This window comes from Cydia splendana, chromosome 5 (genome assembly GCF_910591565.1).
Source record: "Cydia splendana chromosome 5, ilCydSple1.2, whole genome shotgun sequence".
NCBI classification, from domain to species: domain Eukaryota; kingdom Metazoa; phylum Arthropoda; class Insecta; order Lepidoptera; family Tortricidae; genus Cydia; species Cydia splendana.
The window spans coordinates 17341065-17367266 of NC_085964.1; the positions used below are offsets into that span (position 1 = coordinate 17341065).

Below are 26202 nucleotides of genomic sequence, written 5' to 3' on the forward strand. Positions count from 1 at the left end.
GGAAAGCAGCACGTGATCACCGATCAGTCGTCATAGAAAATGATGTCGGACCCCTCGGCTCGGGCACGGCCAGGTCTAGCGTGAGTCATCCTTTAGCCAACTAACTCGAAGTTAACCGTGTATAAACGGTTAACTCCGAGTTAGTTCGCTAACCCTGGAACGCGCAAGTGGCCCTAAGACCGAGGCGAAATCCATAACGCAGGCTTGGTCGATATAAATAACGAAGTAATATAAACGACGAGTTGTATGTCCTGTTTTGGCCCAATTAGCAGTTACCATCCCGTTCACACTACAATAATACACGTAAGTATTTACACACCCAATGACCCACACTTTATTTCACCATTACCTTTTTTTTGTCATTTTCCCAAATTTCGCATTATGGGATTTGTGAGCCAGAATTATTATCGTTATTTCTATTATTAAATCCGGAAGCATTACATTGGAACTTCCAACCAATGAATCGGCATTAAAACCCATCGGGATGACAAAGAATGAGCCACACATACAACATACAACGATAATTCAGCGTGAGCTTAGCTCGTACCATGGTTTAATGTCACGTTTTGCAACAGAAATTAGGTACAGAAATGTTTCTGGTTTGAAGAGACAGTAGGTAAAGTACTGACGTGCACCTGGAAAGTATCCAAAATTGCGAAATATCTAAGAAAAACTTCGGACATGTCTCATATTTTATATTATGTGAGTATAAGGAGATTGAAACTTTCCGTTTTTTAAATAGCAAACAAAATCTATGAAATAAAAAAAAACCTGAGAACATTTCCTACTTTCAGTACCAACAACTTGCACAACTTGCACATCGTAGACAGTACGATCCGGTTACATCCGGGTCAAACACAAAACTGTGTTCACGTCTTTCCTGTAGACATACCCAATAATTAGGCCGCCTTAAGTAAATCATTACCTACATGCCCACAAGCTGTTAACTATATAATAAAAACTTAAAAAAAAGTTCTGAAGCCGTAATAGGCGTAATAGTAGATTGTTAACCAAGGGTTGAAAGGCACCCATTTCTGTCGAGGTAGTTTGGCGCTCGAACGCAATGAGAGCGCCAATAGTCCGAGACGGAAATGGTGACTTTCATCCGAGTTAAACACTCTACTTTTCATATCGAATGCGAGGAAACCAAACAAGACAAGGCAATTTCGCAAAATCAGTAATTGAAGTACCTAATAGACCTACGGCCATGATTTTTTTCCTTAGGACTTACTTGCAATCGGAGACTTTACATGTGTGTAGATTAATAACCCCTAGCGAAAATCATTTAGATTGCAATATTTACGAAAACACACATTTTTTAACAAACTGCAGTAATTTTAAAATTATTTGTTCATTATAATATGAAAATCAGCGGGATTGCCTCTTACTTTTTAATTTTATACTTTTTCGTCCTAAAAGCCGCAACAGACTACCGGACCGCACCGCGACCTTGGTGCGCCGCACCACGTAATAACATAATAAAAGTATTTTAAATATTAAATAACAATTTAATTAATAATAATATAAGAAATGTTTATTTTAATTTATTTTCATGAATATAGTGCTAAATAACTTTAAAAACCAATTTAATATCGTACAAGCGTTTAACTGTGGCTGTATAAGATTCTGCCTTTGCTCATTTACGCAAGTGTATAGCCCCCTCCAGACTATGCGCGTGAATCGCGGGCGAAGCCGCGAACGCGAGTGTGGAGTCGATTTCGCAGGTCTGCGTTCAGGACTCCACACTCGCGTTCGCGGCTTTGCGCCGCGATTCGCGCACGAGTGTGGAGGAGGCTTAAGGTTTCAAAAAATATTTTTGGTGTATTTCTTTTGATTCCTGCCTTATGAAATCGAGTAAGTAGAATTCAACGAAAGAAATCAAGAATAATTTGTTTTTAACAATTTTCTTACATCATTTTTTATTTCAAAAAAAAGGATCAACGTGGGATGTAAGTAGAATTAAACAATTACCAATTAATTGTTCCAGGCGAGGAAATAAAAACACTATTTTTACATTTTGTTTCCACTCAGTTGTTCGTGGGACGGGGGCGCAGAGGAGTAGGTACACCACTTTTCTGCGCTAGAGCATAAACGTATCACTTCTGCGCACCTCTTAGAACAACAACGACCCACTTTCAGAGCATGTGATATGAAAAAGTATAAACAAATTGGAGCGTTCTTATAGTAACGCCGAGCTCGAAGCACAGTCGGACGCACTTCACGCCAATCGGACACGAGTTTTGGGCGCAACGGCAATTGGATTATCTTCTATTTATCCTTCTGTTACATTACACGTGTCGGTTTTACCCAAAATGTATCCAATATTTATTTTTACACCATAGTTCAGAAGCTACCTAATACGTACCTTAGTTTTTTTTAATCATACCATAGTATTACAACCAGAAAACAAATAACTAAATATAAATTATTTAGGGCTAGTCATACACTTGATGGTCTCGTCGATAAGTGTGATCATGTCTTCAGGAGCTCCATTGGCATAGCGCGTGCTTTGGGGCAATCCTTGATAATGTGCTGAAATGTTTGTAGTTTATATAATAGTCCTTTATATGCGTAATAGGTATAGGTGACAACCACATAAAAAACCAGTAACATTCTAACTAACTTTATGCGGTTAACGAGGTTGGTGACACCAATGACATCATAGACCATGACCATTTGAAGCGTTTCGCAGGCTTAGTAAAAATATCCGTTTCTTCTATTACAAGTACATTAATGAATGCATCCGGTCATTAGTTTAGTATATAAGAACTTTCAATCTCCAGAAAAACCGTATCGATTGACACCATTATAAAAGTCATAATTTCATCAAGCTAATTGTGTACATTCTGAAACCTCCACCCGTCCAATAAGGTTCAACATCGTATACATATTTTTGGAGTTGACCATCCCCACACACCGGTATTTGCCCCGGGGCACCAATTACTGCGTCGCTTCCTTCCTGCAGCCATCAAATATGTAACGGCCTTTAGCGGAAAATAGCAAATGGCAAAAATGCCGGGTGACGGACGGCCGATGAATGAGTGATGGTTAGGCTGATCAATAGACGGTGGAATATTCAGGCTGGCTTCAAGGCTAATCCTCTATTATGTGCTTTAAAATAACTGTATTAAGACTAAAGGGGCCCACTGATTAACAGTCCGCCGGACGGTACCGGCCTGTCAGTTAGAACAAAATTTTGACAGTTCCAAACAACTGACAGGCCGATACCGTCCAGCGGACTGTTAGTCAGTGGGCCCCTTAATATTACCTATTGATTACGAAGTTACGACGATGGTCAGGTTACGAAAAGTTGTACAATTCAACGAACATAAATAATAACAAATTCTGCCTTTAAAATAATCTGATTTCTAGAATGCCAAATGCATTACCTAACTACCTACACTAGTCGTCATAAATTAGAACAGTTATTTTGTTTTGTTTGCGCCTTTATGTTTAAAGGCGCAAACATAATAGCGTTTCCGAAAAATACCTGAAATAATAACGAACAGAAACAACTGCGCTGCTGGAATAATTTCAAATTCAAATCGAACCTCATGGTTTACATAATACTATAATTAAATGACATAGTAGGTATGTAGATACGGTACAGGGTAGTGATGTCTCAGCTAGGCAGGGGCGTATTTTGAAATTTCGCGCCCCGGGCCAATACGTTTCGCCGCCCCAGAAGTCAAGGAAGAAAAACAAAATGCAATTCGCCAGGGGCGCCATACGGACCATATGCCGCCCCTGGCGGATTGGCGCCCCGGGCCATGGCCCGGATGGCCCTAGGGTAAATACGCCCCTGCAGCTAGGGGGCATGTATCGTTAGAGTAAGGGTCAGTCGGCCGCGTCCGAGCTACAGTGAGCAAGCTAAGTTTCACTTTAGGTCTTGTACCTAGTAGGTTTTAGATGCGTCTGTATTGTGAATTAGTTTAGTTCTCATTTAAATATTTTAAGTTTATTAAAGCGCAAACATAAATATAGGGTTATAGTATCCATTTTACTGAGGACGGACAGAGAAGTGAAGGACATAGGATAATTTTATATCAATCATCATCATCATCTTCACACGCAGACGAAATCGCGGGCAGAATCTAGTAGGTTATAAGTACAGTTGTACAGGAATTAAGAAATTGTTATAGATCGGCATGTACTATTTAATAAATTATTTACTAGATCTTCTCGTATATATATTTCAACATTTTCAAGCCATTATTTTACGGAATTCTATCTAATTCTGCATAAGAACATTACACTTTCACTTACTTATAACTTACTAAGACCTTTTTAACTGACTTATAAGTCTTTGTTCTTAGTTGGATAGTTACTGTCATATAATAAAAATTCTTATTTTTAATGTATTAGCTTGAATTATAATTATATTATATTCTGTTAAATTAATAGCCGCAACATATCGGTATTCTGTATTCCTCTAAGATCCCCACGTTACAGGCTGCGCCTAGTGTGTGGATCACTGTACTGCCTCTCTTGGAATGCTAATTTTCTTGAAATAAATATATGTTGAATTTGATTTTTTTTTGTATCTAGGTATACTAGAATGTAAATTAAAAGAGTTAATTAAGGGCCCTAATTGGATGTTACCCGGGTTTCCCAATTCATAAATCTATTTATTTTTATATTTCCTTCCTGCATCCTATTAGGTACAGTCGACGTCAAAGATATGTTTACACTTTTGCATCTTACTCCCTTGTAATAAGGCGAAAACTGTAAACATATCTTTAACGTTGACTGTACATGTTTATCCGACTTCAAAATTTCGAATGAGGCTTTGGGAAAATCTTTTTCTGTTTTTGACAGTTGGTTCCACTCCCATCATGGCGATCTGTTGATTGAGGGGACTTTTGAATACCTATTATAGGCACACTTATTAGTGATTTCGGTATTTCATGTATTTAGGTACTCTCGGAAAACACTATTTGGTATTTAGTGAAGTGGAATTTAAAATTATGACTTCTATTTTGGGAAGTCTTCATCTTCCTCGCGCTGTCCCGGCATTTTGCCACGGCTCGTAGGAGCCTGGGGTCCGCTTGACAACTAATCCCCAATAATATTAAATACGTCGTTTTTTGTAAAAGATTATTTACTGCCGATTACAAATCACACAACACAACTAGACACTGCTAAAGAAACACTGGACATTTAGCAACAACAACAACAGCATTTTGCAACCGCATTAGAATTCATAACAAACCTTTTTGCATCACCGTACGTTGTCTTTCAGTCGGGGCTTATTATTATACTATAATAATGTCAGCATACATCATTATGCGTGTTCTGGCCAGCCAGCCATGCTACACTGACATCTTTAAGACAACCTCCCCCTTTACCTCTTTCGAGGAATACTAATGAACATGCGAGGTTGGTCGGTGTTTTCTTTATGTAAATTGTAAATTTCTAAGTTAAATTACTACAGCTCTGGGTCTGGGCTACGCTTGGTGTTCGTTTATTTTGCGTTAATTGGTTGAATAAAATTCAAACATATTGAGCGAAGAGAATGACAAATTTTACATATAAATTAATCTATAATTGACGAATAGGTAAACTTACTTACACTAGCGGCGCTATGTGACGTACTAGTAAAGATATGTGACGTTCCACGGCAAAAGGTACCATTGCCCCGGCTGAATATTGGAGCGGCGTTAATAATAGCGTAAGCGCCATCCGCCATAAGGTACCTTTTCCGTGGAACGTCACATATCTTTACTATTTCATATCTAGTGAATCTCTAAATCATTTCCCGAATCGCGCCGTAGGAATTGTAGGCGGGACAAAAACTTTTTTAGTATGAGTTAACGTAAGGGTGCATGGTACGAGTATTCCTACACATTTTGCTTAATGAGAGTGAGACGCAATGACATTGGACAAAGAAATTGGGCAGATGGAATACCACACCCTTAGGTAGATACGCGTTTAGAAAATAATGGAGTTTAAAACCTAATTTGCTTTCTGGACCCTTAAAGGCAAGTTCAAACCTTTTACTTGTTAATAGCCTATGAAGAAAACATTATTAGTATAAATCGAATCGGTAACTATAATATTTTCCAAAGGAAATCAACCATTTTTCCTCACGCATTTACGCAACGAAGCAATTTTCTTGTGCTTAAAAAATATTAATTAGTAAAGAGCTAGACAAATAAAATGCAAAGCATAACTTAATTAGTTTTTTGTTTGAAGAAATGTCAATTTTGATACTGACATCCGATATTCCGATCCATATCGTATCAAGATCAAATTTTTGACGTTTATTAAAATTAGAATCAGACCTAAGTAGACTTGTGTGGTTTTTCCCGAAATTTCGTCCACAATTTGTCATTTTTCAACAATCACATTTCTGGCGATACCTACCGGACTAGGGTTGCCAACTTTTTTTTGGTGGAATATAGTATTTTCCAGAATAAGGAATAAAAATATAGTACATTCCAAAAAAATATAGTACTTTCAGATAAAATACTAAACATGAGTGTAATATACGTTTAATCGGAAATATAGTATTTTAGCGTACTATATATTTTTCCAAAAGTATATAGTACAGAGAGCCAAAATATAGTACAATACTATATAATATAGTACGGTTGGCAACCCTAACCGGACGGTACCTACCAGAAAAGCAGCTTCAATCAAATTTATAGTAAACGTTCTCAGAAATGAGTTGGTTGGCGTCCCAGTATTTGACAACTGAGCTTCCTAGCATTATATTAAAGAAATAAACTAAAAATAGCAGCACTACCTATTAGGCGTAGACCTCCTCTCATTTATGAGAGTACGGAGTACCTAATAGAGTTATATCAAAACCCCACGCATGCCCATTACAGGTTGAGACTTCGAATACACATAGGTGTAGGTTTTTTTGATAATATATTATGCAGGTTTCCTCACAATGTCTCTTTAACCAGAAAGAAAATGTAAATACCTATCAGATGTTATTTAGTAATTACGAGTAGGACATACGACTCTATAAAACAATTGGTATAAGACAGGATTCGAATCCCACGACTCCTGGTTTAAAATCACGCCAAAACCGAACGGTTACCTACCAAAACCCCGCCGCATCAAATTAATAAAATACCATCACTAAATTATTCCCCGTTCTAGATTAATCTAGAAGTCGGCTGTAGAGCCGCAGTCCGACGACTCTTACATTATTACAGCATTCATTAGAGTTCGCTAATTACTCCTTGCTTTAATGAATAAGCTCTAATGAACCACTTTCTGTTAATTAAAGGCGGCAGGCGGTGGGGGGGCGCGGAGGAACTTTTCTCCGGGCTCTGATTGCAAATGTGAATTTGTGTAAGTCGCAGCCGGAGTGGAAAGAGTGTTCTGCCTGAAAAGAGGTAATGAGGCGGTCGACCATTGCTGCACCCGATTATTTAAACTTTGCTACCGTCATTTGTCAATATTAAGTTCGGGATGTTCTGGGGTTAATTAGCTTTCGAGCATATCTAATTGCTACCTAATTATTTCATGGTTGGAACTGACGTGATATATCTTTTGTTTTCTTTATTTCTAATATACCTATTAGGTTAGGTTAGGTTCGTGTTCTTCTCTCACTCTCACTGAGCGTAAGCATGAGCGAGATGGTTTTGAGTGTTCGGGATCGTGGATAGAGTTAGACCAAGAAAAGTCTGCAGCGATTTTAATAGCCCACGCAGTGCAAGTGTTATTTTAAACGTCAAACTTCTATGAAATTATGACGTGTAAATAACACTTGCACTACCTACGTGGGCTATCAAAATTTATCATGTTTTTTAAGTTTAATTTGTTGTAAGTTTTAACAAAAAATAGTAATCGATGAGTTCCCTCAAAAAAATATTGCGCATATTGATTTATTATACCATAATAGGTACGTAGGTAAATACCGTATATATATAATGGTATTAATGGTACGTTTTGGCCCGTTTCGTGTTCACCCTGTATAAATAAACATACCTACCTACTTACTGAGTACTTAATATGAGTATTAATATCCAGTAAGTAAAACAAGATATAATCGCACTTAATTTGTACGCTAAAAATACAGCTTCAAACTATTCCAATTACTTCGCAATACAAGGTGAACAACTTATAAATAGGATCTGAATATTTATAAGTTTGCGATAGGAACAATTATGCATTAATTGAATCATTTTAGTGCGAGTTATTCGCATTGCGGGTTGTGTAGAAATTGATTACTTCATTATCTTATGATTATTTATTGATTATTCGATGGTTTTAATATGTATGCGATGTAGGTACCTACTTAGAACCTTACTGAGCACACATTTTAGGCGATAACTGAGTGACAACCCATGGGGACAACACTTTAATTAGAATTTAAATTCAACTTACAATGTAGTCCCAACGATATCGCTTTATGAGAATAAAGACCGCCTGTTTTTTATACCACGAGCAAGCTATCCACAGCAACTAAAAGCCAATTTCGTAGTGTCTTAAGGACCAATCACGTTAGACCGGGCCGTGTCCGGGCCGGAGCTTCCGGCGCTTACTTTTCTATGACATGACAGGCGATCACGTGATGCTTTCCATAGAAAACGATGCGCCGGAAGCTCCGGGTCGGACACGGCTCGGTCTAACGTGAGTTACGTGAGTCATCCTTTACAGGGACCTGCCTGCAGGTAGCTGCCTGTAGCTACCGATCTCACTATTCTTGTTCGTTAGACAACTAGATAGTTCACGGAAGAGAATACTGCTGCTTGAGCCGGTTTATTTATGCTCGCTGTAAGGTTAGAAGTCCGGGTCCAGGCCGAGGCGGCTGACGCTTCGTTTTCTATAGAAAGTACATATCACCGTGTGATCACTGATCATCCATCATAGAAAACTTGTATTGTGTACTCGGATCGGACGCGTCGGCCTGAACCCGGACTGTTCTAGCTTGAGTCTCGTTCAGCTTCCTTCAGCTTCGCGTAGCGTTGGATATCATAGTTTATCAACACGGAATAATAAGTAGGTAAACCAATTTACTCCCAAATACTTCCTTTACAATCGTCTTGCAAACATATACGTTTGTAGGTAATTAAATGACTGTACCTACAACTGTTTTTACGAAAACCTGTTTCTATGACGATTACTTGCAGGAAATTACAGTTCCCTTAAAAAAAACATGTTTAGTTTCCCGCCGCACTACCCGTCTGTGGAGACTATAGGCGACTCTCTAAAGTAAACAAAGTTGTATATCTTTGCTCCGTTTCTACTCGTACCTACTTATGCGTAACAGTCGTAGAAGCGTAGACTACTCACCTATGTTTACATTGTAAAATGACTATGAGGCTGCCTACGAAGTAGGAAAATGATAGATTTATTATAACTTTAATTTAACACGTTTTGGTAATACCTAAATGGGAACATTCGTCTGTTGAGCAATGAAAGGTAAATGACAGGTACTTGATCAGAACAAGATACCGAATATGCCCTTAAGCGGATCCCCACAATTTTTGTTACACCTTGTATATTTGGTTCTTTTTAATTTCCTGGCACTACTACATAAGTAAGGGTTGTATTCCATTTGTACAATATCTTTGTCCAATGTGTATTGCGTCTCACATTTTGCTTTAATGAGAGAGTGAGACGCAATGACATTGGACAAAGAAATTGGACAGGTGATGGAATACCACCCTACCTTTACACCATATTCCATATTGACTAATGACCAGTCAAGGTAAAGTTTTTTCTATTTTTTGGGGGTCCTGAATGCTTGTGTGCTTAAGGACTTACAGAGACCACACTCATCAATGTAGGCAGCAATGGTAGATTTAAATTCAACCATTCTGGACTGGTTACTTTTTACTGATATACTGACTGACTGATTGCTAAAAGTTAACGACAAACCCCTATCGAACGCCACTAACCTAATTAATCTACATAGGTATTTAATACAATGTCGCAGTCTCGCAGTTACATAATTAAAACAGTGGTTTTAATTTAGTGGTCCGAAGGCCCTATAGTATAGGGGGCTCGCAAGTCGACGTAAAAGAAAAAAATACAAAACAATGGAAACAGCTAAGAGCGCGAAAAATTATTCATGCCAATGGGGGTCGCCGAAAGTGTTCTCATGTCATGTCACGTCATGAAAAAGTTTGAAAATACTGGTTTGAAAAATCTGATGAAACAACGGATCGCATTTGACTAAGGCGCACGTTACGAAAACGTTCCAGCGCATCTATTGGAATACCCAATGAGCGTGAACATCCGAAGGGTAACGTATTGGCTATTGGCTCATGCTGCAGTATATAAGCGAATTGGTTTACCGACAGGACATCATACTGCAATTGCTGCTTGAGGACCAATTCAGTGAACCCTTGGAAATATCAACATGCTTCACTACGTTACGGTGAGTTTTTTTCTGTGCATGTGCCCTACAACACGCGCATATAATAGAGAGATTGGTTCAAACTTTAAACTAAAGAAACTATAAAAATATATGGTTACCGTATGGTCCATAACTAACTCTGATATCTTCGGATGTGATGTTTTATTTGGATGTAGCACTTGCAATTCTACTACCGAAATAGGTAATATTTTCATAAATTGAAAATAAAACTCTAACAACATCAAAAAGGATAATTGCTATTGATACAAAATTACGTGTTAAACTTATGGTCATAGTTGTAGTATCTACTGGACTATAGATGGTTGGTTTTACGTACCTAAGTAAGGAAAGTAGTTAGTTAAAAAATATGTAGTTTACTCCTGTTACAAGACCCTATCCGGTTAATTCTTACACTGGTGCAGTCGGCACTTTATTTATCGGACTTTTGATGTTCTCTCAGAAATTTCAGAAGATATTTTTTTCAGTGTCGTATTTAAAATTACTTTGGGCGTCCAGTTTTATGATAAAACTTCATTGCTATGGAGATAAAGCACTAAACTGAGCTGAAACCAGCAACTTCCATTAGTTGTTCCTGTATAACATCATCCTAGACGTAATTACGCTGAGGCAATGAAAAAAACTTCCTAAAACACTAACCTACTAATTACAAGCCAGTAAAAATGTTTTGCTCTTAAATAGGGGTAAAATAAAAATCATTTATTTAGGCAACTAAGGCCTAACATGTGCCTTAGGTATGTAACTATACCTACAATAATAAATATCTTAAAAACAATAGGTAGGTAAACAATGGCGACAGCTTTCTGCTGCGTCTACTGTTCCCATGTAGGATGCGGCGGTGTTATTCGTTAAGCCAATTGGTTAATTATATATTTAGGTTTTTAATTGAGAAAGTACGACACGACGCCTAATCTACTGACGACAACCATATTACCAAGGTCTAACTAACTTCGGCGTCTAACTTCCGGCAGATTTTTGTGTCTATGAATAATTGCCTACATTTTGTTGTAGATTGTTTGCCTGCTGGGAGCCGCCCACAGCGCCCCGTCCGGCGGCATCATCAGCCAAGGCATCGGCGTTGAAGTCGGCAGTGTGGTAAGATAACTGGTTCAGTTTTTGTTTCAACTTCTGTTTAGGTACTTACATTGTGTTTTATTTTTCCTGAATGCGAACTTTTGTAGGTATTGTGTTAAATTAATTATTTGAGTGCGATATAACGACTTCTAAATAGCACCTTAGCTGCAGTTGTAACGTTTATTGCAATGCATAAATCATGCATTTTTCCCGCGTTTTCATCCATATCAGAATGTGACTATACTCTGTTTCTTTAGGTATTTAAATAAAAGTAAACAAATCATTTGTACATTTTCGGGTAGTTATAACATTTACTGATTAACCAACCAAATACAAAACCACCTGAATATAGTGAATATGTCACTGAACGACCTGACTTTAACCTACATTATTTGATCATGTAATGTTTTCATCTACCCTCAACGCTAAAAGGAGCAGTTTCTTTAGAGGGTAGATTTTGTTTACTTTTATATAAATACCTAAAGATACAGACTATAGTGTCTTATCCACAGCCAAGTATAAAAAGGCCATCCAAGCACAATCTTCCTTGTAATAGCCCAGATACATTACGATGTTTTTTTTAGTCGAACCCGTCCTACGGCTTCAACTACGCAGTCAACGATCCTCTGACCGGCGACAACAAGGCCCAGTCCGAACAGCGCGCAGGCGGCGTCGTCAAGGGCTCCTACTCGCTGTCTGAGCCCGACGGCACCATCCGTGTGGTAGACTACACCGCCGACCCTGTCACCGGTTTCAACGCTGTTGTTAAGCGCATTGGCCCCGCTGCCCACCCCGCGCAACTCGCTGTTGCCCCGGTAGCCGTCGCCCCCGTTGTCAGCAAGGCTATCATTGAACCTATCAACATCGCCCCCATCGGACTTAAAGGCGGTCTCGGACTTGAACTAGCCGGACTCGGACTTGGCGGACTCGGACTTGGCGGCCTCGGACTCAAAGGCGGCCTCGGCCTTGAGCTCGCGGGACTCGGATTAGGAGGATTAGACGCCGGCCTTTGGAAACACTAGTTGTATAATACTGTGTTTTCGCCTATGAATTGACTGTGAAATTCAAATGTGAAAACAATAGTGTCTCAAGTCTCAATACTCAGCAGCATGATCAGGATCTAAATAAAATTAAGTGTTTGTCAGAAAACTTTATTTTCTTACATGCCTCGGGCCCAAAATAGACAATGCTTTAATAATTTACTACACATTTAGTAGGTAGGTACATAAATAGAATTACACTGACACATTCATTAACTGGGGCCCGACACTAATAGTCGCTAGACCGTATCGCCACAATAAGTAACATCAATGCAAGAGAAATTAAGTAATTAATTAAAATTTTACTTTCAGTATATTTTGACAACCAAAAGTCACTAAGGGCCACTTGCACCATTCATTAACCCGGGTTAACCGGTTAAAACCCGGCGTTACCATCCACCACCACCAAAGATGTCAACCGGCAACAGCCCAATATCAACATTCGTGCACGACAAGATTCATGATGACGATGACGCGTCGCACATGTTCAAAGGGTTAAAAAAACATCGTTCTTTGTATCAACTTACCCCCTTATTCATAAAACTTTATGGGCCTGATTTAGTTAAATTATATTTTATCCCTTTCTTACAAATACATAAGTCAAAATGACAGATACAGACAAACGATTATAGTTAATTCTGACCAGTAACGCGTTTATGAATAACGCCATTAGTAGTTATTGATGAACTTTGTTGTGTGATTCAAAGTAGCGATTAAAAGTGCGAGCCCTACTCGGCATACTTACAGGTAAATGCAATAATATATTTGAGCGTCATATCGAGTCTCGATACGAGATCAACCCTCACGGTGACCGATACGAATTTCTATATAAACAATAACCGTATCGGAAAGAAAATAAACTACTCCTGTACGAGCTGATTTTTGTTAAAATACTTAAAATTATAAAATCGTACTTTTCTCTTTATACTAACTGAAGAGGAGAGTTTTAAAAGGCACCTCCTCACCACAACCTCTTGACCATTGATTTTTCTGCTGGAATCATTGTCCATTATGGTATAATAGGGTATTTGCTGTGTTTAATATAAATTATTTCACACCATGCATAAAATGAATCAACAGATTCTATTTGATAAATCGAATAGAATTATAACAAAAAGCAGGTGAGTTGACCGTAACGTCATTGTGTAAGTACTGTTTTATATAAATTCCATATTAGCAAATCGTTTTGACAGTTCTAAAAAAGAAAGTGTACTAGTAAGAGAATACCCTACTGGTAAAGGTAGAATTATATAAAAATGATTCGAAACTTTTTGGGCACTATCTAAGACGGAGGCCCATACATATTTAGTAATTGTTAGGTTGAAATAGAACAATTTTTAAGATGGGATAAACCTCAAAATCGCGAAAAAAATAGGCTGTTTCATACATTTTGACTGATCGGATGTCGGTGTTTTCTACGGTAGAACCAACATTATTTACGCGGTTTCGAGTTGGTCCTATAGTATCATTTATTCAGTATGACCTTCCTTCCCTCCTGAACTGAAAACTTGATCGGGGCCATGTACATATGTATATGTATGTACATGTACATAATATATTACGTGTAGGACGCCGGTCGCCAAGGGGCTACAATTATAATACTCGGGAAATCTGGCTAAAGATCGATTTTCCTAGGATAGCGGTGCCGTCATATAGCGGCTGTCTCCATACAAAATAATACGGCTAAATATGGACGTCGTAGTATTTGTATGGAGACGGCCGCTAAATGACGGCACCGCTATCCTAGGAAACTAGAGCATTAGGGATGAAAAAACCGTATATGCACAACCCATGCCACCAATCATTTACCAATCAATACATGTTAATGTTAATGTTATGGTAATGTTACCATAGTAGTCGATTCTCATTCCGATACGTTAAAAATTAACCTTAATACAATATGCGAGCGTACAAAACAGCTTGAGACCAGACGCTAGGTCGCGAGCGAGCGGCCTTCGCCGAACAGCCAGAGGCAGGCGCGGTCGACTAGGTACGCGAACACCATGTCCGCTATTAGGACTTGGACTAGGATGAGCCGGTACTGAAACAAACATTAACTTAAATATTAGGTCCTTACCTATGAAATTGGCGTTTTTGTTCATAGATATAAGTCTGATCCTTGTTTTTTTTTTTACAAAAGTACATACACAATTACAATAAAACTACAGTGCACTCAATAAACAACGATTTTACATACAATTAATTGTTATTTTTTATTGTTAAGTGTTCAGAATTAAGCCTTGAAAATAGGTCTTTTCATGTGCTGTCGGTTCGAGTATTAAAATTACTTATATTTTTCTAATGGTACCAATTTTCAAGAAATGGAGATATTGAAAACATACCTTAAAGGTGTCAAAAATTACTGGAAAAATTTTGTTTGGTTTGAATTAGCCATCAAAAAAATATCCGCAAAATTAATTGTATGGAAATTCGTGTTTCGTTGAAATTCTCCGAACAAAACGCCAATTTCATAGGTAATGACCTAATAGTATCTCCAGTTTAGGTATCAGACCAGTTGTAAGCGTTATTGCAACGAGATAAGTAGCATCAATGGTCAATTAGTTAGTTTGATGCTCATAATAGATATATTACGTTTTTGGCAAAAAATTCTTTTTTGGTACAAGCTTTTATCGCTGACTGTACTTTTCTTACGACAAACAACTAATACTCATCGAGACAATTCTAAAAACCCCTAACACAATTAGGTTGCGTTGTTTCATCACGGAGTTCCTATGGCCACCTCCTGTGTCCATCATCAGATCAGTTCGACAGTACCATATTATTGCATTGTCATCAGAACTACATACAGCTGCCAATTTTCATGACGCTACGATCCTTGGAAGATAGTTAAATTAGTTACCTTAGATTCCATTACATGTTAGTTACATACAGGTCGACCTAATAAAAGCTTGTTAAAAACAACAAGTCGCACCACTTCAGGCGGTCTAGCATAAGTTGCGTTCTCGCGCGCTAGTCCATACTTGAAGTCACGCTAGATGTATAGAGTCGCAAAAACGCAACTCATGCTAGACCGCCAACAAGCACGAACAGGTAGATAAGACGAGACAGTAGTTTCTGTAGGACTATAACAATATTCTTGATGTTTTAGGTAAGTTAGCGCTTATTGCATAAAGAAAAGTTGTACGCGTCCATATTCAAACGGCAAATAGCATAGTCTGGACAGTCTGGACTCTACTCTCCCCTCTACTTGAATCCGGGATCCTATTTTAGGCCAATGTATCCACCTTATATAGTATAAGTAGAGTTCAATATAACTTACATCGGGCGGGAAGCATAGGATCTGCCTCTCTCATGCCCGTTTGCTGCCTCGTAAGCCTTCCATGAACGGCTCACCCTATGCGACTTACAACCGTAACGTAGAGTAATAGAGTCCAACATACTAGACAGATCGGGAAGTATCCCTGCGGCCAACACCAAAACGGCGCCGTCAGACACCACGATGCTGTACAGTAGAGGCTTGTTGTCTCGTAGGCCTTCCATGAACGGCTCGCCCTGGTGCGAATATCAACCGTAACTTACGGTAATAGAGTTCAATATCACTTACATCGGGCGGGAAGTAGACGATCTCGAACATACTGGAAAGATCTGGCAGTATTCCCGCAGCCAGCGCCAACACGGCGCCGCCGGACACCACGATACTGTACAGCAGCGGCTTGTTGTCTCGTAGGCCTTCCATGAACGGCTCGCCCTGTGCGAACATCAACCGTAACCTACGGTAATAGAGTTCAATATCACTTACATCTGGCGGGAAGTAGACAATCTCGAACATACTGGAAAGATCTGGCAGTATTCCCGCAGCCAGCGCTAACACGGCGCCGCCGGACACCACGATGCTGTACAGTAGGGGCTTGTTGTCTCGTAGGCCTTCCATGAACGGCTCGCCCTGTGCGAACATCAACCTTAGGTTAAGGTACATAGAGGTGCATTTTAGTTATCATATACATGACGTACGCACATTATTGCCATATGTAAGCTACTTGTAGCTACACTAGGGCTCAGGGCCAAATAGAATCTTGTCAGGCTAAAAATCTATAAATGTGTTTTCCCAATTTAGTAATAGTTAATTACTAGCGACCCGCCCCGGCTTCACACGGGTAAACCTCAACAAATTATACACCTAAATCTTCCTCAAGAATCACTCTATTGATGGGTGGAAACGGCATGAAAATCCATTCAATAGTTTTGAGTTATAAGTTTCAATGAGTAGCGGCTTTTTCTTTGTTCTATGAATAGTTGGATAAGTAGCTACGATTTATCAAATAATATATATGTTTTTATAGAGGGTTTAGAGACTGCCAAAACACATGTGAACCAAATTGATTTATATAGGATATGTAATGATCTCTTAGAAAGTAAGTATAGCTCATTTTATAAACTGTTTACTGATGGGTCCAAGGAGAAACAAGGATGTGGGGCGGCTTTTTTTGACCCTCAGGTGGATTTCCGGGGAAAGTTTAACGTACAAGCTGATATATCTATTATGCACTGTGAACTTATTGCCATAGCCGAAGCGTTGTCATATGTAGAGTCTATAGACCATAACAAATGTGTAATTTTGTCAGACGCAAGGAGTGCCCTTTCACATTTGGCTCGGTTACCCTCGAGCAGTCGAGGGCATCCGATAGCCTACACCATCCTTGAATCCATCAACAAACTTCGTACACTAAATAGGGAAGTGATTGTACAGTGGATACCTTCTCATGTTGGCACCATGGGTAACGAGGAGGCTGACCGAGCAGCAAAACTTGCAATAACCAACGGTATTCCATACCGCTGTATACCAGTTCACAGCGAAGTACTAGGTAAAGTTAGGATTAGTTGCAGGCAGATGTGGAGGGAATACTTTGATAAGCGGTCTCTCACTAAAGGAATCTGGTACCGAACAGTTCAATGTCAGCCCCCTCAAGTCCCCTGGTTTGACAAAAAGTTTAGCAGGAAACAGGTAGTATCACTCCTCAGACTTCGTTCCGGGCACATTTCGTCAAACAAATTCAAGCACCTGATGAAACTAGCGGCTTCACCAAATTGCCAAGAGTGCGATAAAATAGAAGATGTTCACCATGTGTTGATGGAATGTGTCCGTAATGAGGCGCTGAGGAATGACATGACATTTATTAAATCTACCAACATAGGTAGTTGCAACATCGTCCTGGCATCGCCACTATCAGACGAGGCCAGGTTGATGTGCAAACTATACTTAAATGTGATGTAGTGGTGTAGGTAATACTTCACTACTACATCATTATTACTATTAGATCTCATAACGGGGGTGACATTGTCACTGCGTGACAAAACCCCTTAAAAAAAAAACATAAAAAAAAAGTTTTGAGTTTATCGTGAACAGACAGACGCGGCGGGGGACTTTGCTTTATGAGATGTAGGTATAGCATGAATCTAGTATTAAACTGGATCAGGCATGAGGGGTGGGGGGAAATGACCGAACGGAATAGTCGTATGTATCTTTCAGTAAGAGTAGCAGCGAAAGCGCTATTATTGTTAATCCTTGTCACAGTCTCAAATTGTTTTTGTTCCCCACCTTAAATTTACTATGGTTTATGGTGGGCAACAAATAAATTCGACCAATCAGAGTGTCGCACTGCGTATGTTTTGTCCCTCACGGACGCACGCGTATAGCACATCTATAGGATCCTACCATCTATGAGGTATAGATAATGCCAAGTACTCACCCTATAGTTGATCGCGAACGTGGATATCTGCAGCGCCATGGATATGATGTAGACGGTGCTGTTGAGCAGGTCGGGCGCGAACTCGCGCTCCTCGTCCTCCGCCAAGTCCATGTCTAACTTCGGCTTCGTGTCTCTATGGGTGGAAACATATACATTTGGCGACGAGGTAAAATCGGACAGTTTGGAGACAAGCAGACCAATTTGTGACGTCAGAATAGGGTATTTTCCTACTAGTCAAATCAGTTACTTTTTTAGAACTGTCAAAACGATTTGCTAATATGGAATTTATATGAAACATTACATCGTGACGTCACGATCAACTCTCCTACTTTTTATACTTCTATCCGATTTATTAAATAGAACTTGTTAGGGTGATTCACTTTTGTATGGAGAAAAAAAAGTTGTAATATTTTTCCTGACTTTGCTCACCAATGGAGTCTCCCCACAGTAAAAACTATCTATTTCAATTTTCAAAAGAATTGAATAACGTTTAGAGGTTGCACAAGTTGAAAAGGTAGAGTTAGAACCCCATACATTGCGTGAAAATGAACTATGTTCTAAAATGACAAAATATAATGAACTGATACTAAAATCGAATGAGAAAACTGAATTTTGCTTCTAAAACACGATAAAAGCACTTTTCCTTTGGAAACAGGTGGAAAAACTGAAAAATCATAATTAGAACATTTATCGAGTAACCAAAATCCAAGTTTACTACTAATTTTAAAATGTATTTATATGTAGAAGGTTCAGTATCACACTACTCTCCGCTTTAATGGTAGCCGCTTAAACCATTTTCTACCCTCCGATGTAGAGTCGTTGGTTATTTGAAAAATCTTTGTTGAAGTTGTGCAACCTCTAAATGTTGACCGATTTTAATTTTTTTTAACGTATAATATTTTTTTATCAGTTGGAACAAGAATTCGAGCAAAGTCAGATGAAAATCGAAAATTCGGAAAAATGAAACACCCTAGAACTTGTGTTTAAAAATAACTCCTATCTGTGTTTTTCTAATAATTTCATGCATGGTGTAAAATAATTTATTTTAAATACAGTATAATACCCTATGGGACGTAATTTTGCAAACAGGAACCAACCCACGTAAAATCTCCTTTAAAATGTTTTCTTCATGTTTAAACAATATGGTTAAAATTAAAAAAAAATTGTTTGTGGATGCGTTCCCATGTGCAAAAATACGTGCTGATATTTGAATCATGTTATTTAGTTATCGTGCGTCTGTATCGCGCCCGCGCCAATTCATGTACGTACAAGTACGAGTGAAATGCAAGATAACTGAATGAAATCAGTTATATGTTATACTGATATCAGAGTACGTTCGAATTTTCCTGGAGGTGAAATGTCGTCGGTAATTGTCGATATATTTTAATGTAGCAAAAGGAATATTCGCCCGTTCCAAAACAGGTTATACCTGTATACAGCCACTAGATGAAATAAAAAAAATCCTAGCTAAGCAAATCATGACTGCGTCTATAAATCTAGTTTTTTAGTAGAATTCATGTTTCCTCTCTTAGCACTCAGTGTCGGTAACGCTGATTATCTAACTACATAATTTTGGAGATAAATGAAATATCATTATAAATTAAAATTGTCGTATGACTCTAAAAGGACCAAGCAGCAATTTCATAATTTTTTACGTGCTTCTTAGTTTCTAACATATTGTAATTCTTAGTTTTATATTACCTGCCAGGCGACCGCTCGGTGGCCTCACGGACTAAGTAAACCAGACAGAGGAAGTGCACCGCGAACTGTGTGAGCACCGTCATTATCGTGTACACGTTGAAGATGTTCGGCAGTGGGCGTTGTTTCGACAGCTGCTTTAGAGGCTGGAAGGGAAATGCACATGTTTAATGCTGGAAAACATAAAATCATACGGGACATTTCACCAAAAGGTCAAATGCTGTCACGCCAAACATCCGCGTCATAGCTTTATCAGAAGTAATAAAAAAATTACTTCGAGTACTCGATACTTTCTTGAATTGGCTTACCGTGTGATATATTCAAAATATATATTTTTCTAATAGGTATCTCAGACAAAGGAGGAAACCTTTAGGTATATATCATACAGCAAACTTTTTTTTTCGTATGGCTTTTTGTGTTACTCTACTTCAGAGATTTACAGTTTTTAACTACTGTACCGCTTCTGGTTAAGGTGGTAAAATCCTCCACTTGCCCATGGTATTTGGTTAGAGGACAGTCAAATACCATATATAAAGTCAATAGCAAACTGTCTCTGGGGTGGGAAAAGCGGGGCTTGCGAAGCGACTGCGGCACTTTTAAAGTACAATTTGAGCTCTACTACTGGTCTCCCAAAAAAGGATCAATCGGGTTATTTAGACCAATCAAATTCTTATTTATGCCACTTTGAGATTTCATAAGCAGATGAATGCAGCAGGTGCTTTTTTTTAAGTTGGCCGATCCCTGAACTGATAGGCGAAACAAATAAATAGATGGATTCGAACGAGGTTTTCTATTTCTAATATAATATTGGAGTAGTAGTTAGCTTTGCGTGATAACAACCAGGTGAGTTGATAAGAATATAGTAAATCTAGGACAACTGTCTCACCTTAGACCGTGATATGAATAAGAAGCACGAAGCCAACAGCAAGCTTTGTAGGGTTGCCTGTGTGTCGCTGAACTTGATCCCGTCTAGATATAACACCGATTGACTGTAGGCCAATATAAGGGCGTTGAGGGCTAGGATCTTGAACATTTGGAGAGTGGTGACGAGAGTGCATCGCCCTTGCTTGATAATGTGGCAAACTGTAAAGAAAGTTATGTTTAAAAAAAACTTTAAGCAGGTCGCCTAGTCACACATACTGAGATATATTTGTGCTAGAATTTTCAAAGTCGTGAAAATTCTAGTTGTAAAACACTCCCCTGGTTATTGTTTGATAATTCATGTTTGATATTGGACCTTTTATGGAAGATAGAAAGATGATAATACTGATAATAGGTACGACCTACATGAATTCTTCAATTGCACATATCTCTCTCAACGGCAAGTTCCTTGTTAGCCAAAAACTTTACTAAAGAAAAGGCTAACTGCGATCGTCTATTTGTTTAAGTTTTTCATCGCACGATCGAAGCATCAAGATGAAATAATCACAATTCAAACACAATCATAATACTTACTGCACAAAATACTAGAGAGCCGACTAGTGAACGGCGCGGCGACGCTGGCATCCCCTAATCTAACCAACTGCGGTTGATCCTCTTCTTCCAACTTCTTCATCGCCCGGCGCAGGCGGGCCGCGGCCTCGGCGCGGGCCTCGCGCGGGTCCCGCGGCCGCCGCAGCGGCGGCTCGCACTCCGGAGCCGGGGCCGGGCGCTCGCGCAGCCGCTCGGGCGCGTTTGCGAGGATCGCTACGCCCACCTGAATGAAATGGGTCAATATTCATTTGATGTAGCTATAGTTTATAGTAACCCGTCCGACATGCACTTGGCCGGTTTTTTATACCATTTGCACGAATTAATTAGGTTACTTTGTGTATTTTTTTTTTCAACGATTTTATTCATTAATTATTATTTATTACTGTTCGGAGATCCAACAGCTGTTAACATGTCAATAGGTTTTACAAATGCGATACAAAAAGCCAATTACAGGTTCTCACCAGTAAATACAGAATAACAAAAACAATTTTAACACGTCTATTTATTATAAAATTTTTGTTTAGGGTCAGTTTCGGCTGAACCTGATTCAAAACCAAACCTTTGGTTTCTTTTTAGACAAAAAATCAGGATTCGGTCGGGCAAATTTAAGTCCAATGATGTAATTATTCCTAAACAAAACCATGATACATTCATACCAGATATTTATATATAGAAAAATAATTTTGGTACTTACATCAGCATGTTTCAGCGCTCCCACATCGTTAGTACCATCACCGCACATCAGGGTCGAATAGCCAAGGGCCTTCAACGTCACCACCACGAACTCCTTCTGCTTCGGCGCGAACCGCGCGAACACCCTTATGTGAGGCATCAGCTCTATCATGAACTTGTAATAACTCTCATTCAGATGGCTCAGACCCTCGCCGGTAACACACAGATCGAACTTAGAAGTCAACTGCTTGCTTTTCTTAAACGGCTGTACTGGTAAAAACACTTCCTCATCTATAGACTTCCATCCCCATTCTTCTTTAGTTTGAGTTAAAATTAGTACTTCCTTTTGCGTAAAATTCAACTCTTTAGCCACATGACATGCCGTTAAAGGATTGTCACCAGTTATCATAACTACGGAATGCGACGCGTGAACTATCTCCGCTATAGCCTTTTTCGAGTCCGCTTTCAGAGGACACGAAATGATTACGAAGCCGACGAACGTCAAATCGGTCTCTATATCTTCCCTTGATAAATCACGGATTTCTTGCGAGCTTAACTTTCCTAAATTCCTATAACCTAATGCTAAGACCCTGGCGCCCCTGCGCGACAACGTCAAATAAACGTGCTCGTAATGACTAGGAACCTCTTTCAGCATAGACTTGATCGTTTCTGGCGCGCCCTTGACGCTGCTGATATAGTGAGTCTCTATGAACCCTCGCTCGGTCACCTGGTAACCGGCGATCACCGACATCCTTTTAAGGGCACTTGCGAAGTGGTTTCTGTGGACGATCTTTAGACCGGGCGATTTTCCCTTCTTTGGCACTATAGCGTCCCCTTTAGTTAGGTTCCATTCGGCAGCCTTCAAAGTGGCCTTTTCTAATGGATCTCCGACTATTCCGTCGTCTAGTTGAACGAGTGAGTGGCAAGACGCCAATACTTGTATTGTTTCCATAGGAGCTTCAGAGAGTGGAATGACTGTGGCGTCTTTATGGTCGCCAATACCAGCTACGCCTTCTACAACTAAGTTGTCGCTGGTCAATGTGCCGGTTTTGTCAAAACAGCAAATTTCAACTTTACCAGCAAACGGTATCCTAAATGGTTCTGTACAAAATACTGCTAGTTTCGATAGGGAGAGCAAAGATGTGTTCACGGCTAAAGACAACTCTATAGGCAGTTCTGGTGGAACAACAGATGTTAATATCAAAGTGCACTCCAAAAATAACTTATAACGATTTCTTGTAGGATCCTCACAGCCCTTCACCCAAACATATGCAGCGGCTGCAATCGCGAATATTAACAAAAACAAAATAAACCCAAAGGTTTCTAGATTATTGGCAGTGACTCTTTTGACTCCGAATAAAATGGTCCTTAAAAGTTTACCCTGTGATGTGTTAAATCCTGTCCGAATGACATAGCCAATGCATCCATTGTCAGGTGCTTTCAGACCTGATGTTTTACTCGGTGACGAATGTTGTACAATTTTAGTACCACCAAACAGTATATGTAATTTTCCGTCACCCTCTGGCTCTAAGTGCTGTTGTGTGTTCTTTTCATTTTCTAGAGGCTCCTTCATTTGTGGGACACTCTCGCCAGTTAACATAGATTCATCTACAATACAGGAACCTCTTAACAGAACTATATCACATGGTACAAGGTTTTCGTTGACGGAACGTGTGATGGAGACAATGTCTCCTGGCACCAACTGATCACTTAACATCTGTCGCCATCTCCTGTTTCTATAAACATTAATGTTGTACGGCTTGTTGCCCATTTTTCTGATTTCTGACATATTCCTAAGCTGTTGTTGGACCAGGGTGCACTCAAACATGACCAACATGACGAGGGTGAATATGGAATAGTACCAGTACTTGTCAAGGCACCAGAGAGCTACACAGAACACTTGGAACACAAAGAATGGTGCTGTTGCCCTTTCTTTAAATAGCTCCATGAATTCTGGTACCACCTAAAACAAAAACGTGCAACGCAAGCATTATTTGAAATACAAATTGAAACAAAACAAGCAGAGATTACAAATGGAATTGCTTCAGATGTGAAAAAGTTTGCAAACCCTAAGTTTGTTTACGTAATATTTTTTTTCCCTAGACACCATAGAAAATTATTTTATTACATGAGTCGAGTAAGTAAACCATGAGTGCCTGTACCATAATTAAACCTTCAACCTGACTCAGTGTTTGAGTTAATAATCTCTGGATAATCCCATGCTTTTGTAATCCCTGCTCTGAACACTGCTTGAAAGGGCTCTAAACAAGGCCAAAATATGTAATTTAAACAATACTTTTACCTTTACCTTTAGGCATTGTGTTTAATGAACCTCCAGGTTTATTTGTATCATCTCTCAGTTTTGTACATTAACATGTTTATTATGACTGTTTGTGTTCTAAATAAAAAAAAAACTTTACCATAATCATCTCATTCTTCCCAAATTCCTTTTCAGCCATTTCAATGGCTTCATCATCTGCATACCCCTTGGATTCCAAGTAGTGGTCGTGTGTTTTGTCGATTGGGAACTCCACTGTACTGAACGTCTTCTTATCCCAGTCGTAAACATATTTACTCTTTTGGAACATGAACCATACATCGGGGTTGAGACTGCCTTTCTTTGTGGACTGAAAATTCAAAAAAATATTATAAAACAAAGCTCAACTTAATTACTGTAATTGTATTTAACTATTTACAGTATATATGGTGCTACTTTACCGCCCTAGTGCGTTAATTGGCACAATACGTGCATATGTCGAAAATTTAAACAGCCATGTGTACTGTAAAACGTTATGCAATACTCGTGCGAAAAGGTAATTCGCAACAAGTGGCGATAAATTGAAATACAACTGTTCCTAATTTTCGCACTTGTATCCTAAAATATACTAGTAGAACTTTGTTCCTGGTATTTTCCCTAAAGGTAAAAGTGCTACAAACTAACCCATTGTGATAATAAATTATTATCATGTTTCCTGCTTGATTTCCTTGATGGTTTTTATTCTAATTAGGAGAAATTTGTTATACACCATTGCTACAGTATAACATTTGGTCCCTAACTTACTGGCTCATTTGTTTAAATTAAATATTATTATTCTGCTTTCTTTTACAATATTTATTTGAAACAATAAAACTGATAGCATTGCTTTATTAATAAAATAAGTAAACTCATAAAGAGTTATTAATTGTATGGCATGCATGATTAGGCAATCAGAGTACAGCTTTGAGGTTGTTAAGCCAGGTAACTACGTTTATCTATTATCACCATTTAGACGAAACAATTGGCTCACACCTTTTGATAATGATTACTACATTTAACCTCTGAGACTTACCTTAGTATGATGTAACTTGACGATTTCAGAAAATCCATTGTTCGGAGTTGGAACAACTTTGACAATCTCCGCTTGTATGGGGTCTTTTACCTGTAAATTAAATAAACATAGTAAAAAATACATAATTATAACAAAATTAAGATACACAATATTATTTAAGCATATGTTTCTATACTTCAAATTAGAAACATTGTACAGGCAATTATTATGGACTAGGTTTTGGTTACCAGAATAAATTGAAACATTAGAAGAAAACAAGGTAACAATCTCTTACCTTAGAACACGACAGGAAACATTGAATGTGAACACTCCAATAGCAACATAAACAAACGAGGATTTGAATCGTGGCCACGACAGCGACGACCACGAACCCAGCCTCCACGTTATCCTCGAAACCGTACACCACAATCCATGAATAAAATATCACCGGATATAATATGAGAAAGGGCAGCACTGTTCCTTGCAGAACAGTCGCTACAGGCTTAAATAGCTGTGTATATTGGACTAAATCATCCAGTGACGACTGCATCTCGTTAGACACCATAATACACTTAATTTAAACAACAACTTGTTAAAACTACTTTTGTACACGTCACCATTAGAATTACAAATTAGGGTTATGCATTATTGCATATTTCTTTCATACAAATCAATTAAAAAATAATACTACGGAAAATTCGATTTTGCCGAGTTTACAGACTTGACAGAATAGAGGGGTGAGAGGCGGGGTCGAGGAGGGAGCGTGCGTGACACGTTTTATATTCCGTTTCAAGCATACCATACTTTTCTAACTTTTGTAGATTATTCTCGCCCGTGGCGATTTAACCATTATCTCGCCAGTTATTGATTTTAACCATTTTCAAGAT

The 26202-nt window shown here is 38.8% G+C and overlaps 2 protein-coding genes and 1 long non-coding RNA gene across 3 annotated transcripts in view; 1 reads left to right on the plus strand and 2 right to left on the minus strand.

The window, feature by feature from the left end:
* Nucleotides 1–10327: 10327 nt before the first annotated feature.
* Nucleotides 10328–12438, plus strand: LOC134790346 (adult-specific cuticular protein ACP-20-like). The gene is made up of 3 exons (XM_063761114.1): nt 10328–10345; nt 11354–11437; nt 12001–12438. Exons 1-3 carry the CDS (start codon nt 10328–10330, stop codon nt 12436–12438), a joined length of 540 nt encoding a protein of 179 aa, XP_063617184.1.
* A 115-nt stretch (nt 12439–12553) lies between these two features.
* The window catches only part of LOC134791042 (uncharacterized), a 30725-nt gene continuing 17076 nt past the window's right edge, over nt 12554–26202 (minus strand). The window contains exon 2 of the long non-coding RNA XR_010144240.1: nt 12554–13143. This is a non-coding gene — a long non-coding RNA (uncharacterized LOC134791042). The remainder of the gene's footprint in view (nt 13144–26202) is intronic.
* Nucleotides 14201–26043, minus strand: LOC134790905 (endoplasmic reticulum transmembrane helix translocase). Its single transcript, XM_063761901.1, has 10 exons — nt 25611–26043; nt 25337–25426; nt 24428–24634; nt 22030–23970; nt 21318–21558; nt 20749–20945; nt 19866–20008; nt 18165–18297; nt 16217–16360; nt 14201–14497 (listed from the first exon to the last, which is right to left on the minus strand). Exons 1-10 carry the CDS (start codon nt 25878–25880, stop codon nt 14390–14392), a joined length of 3474 nt encoding a protein of 1157 aa, XP_063617971.1. The 5' UTR covers nt 25881–26043; the 3' UTR covers nt 14201–14389.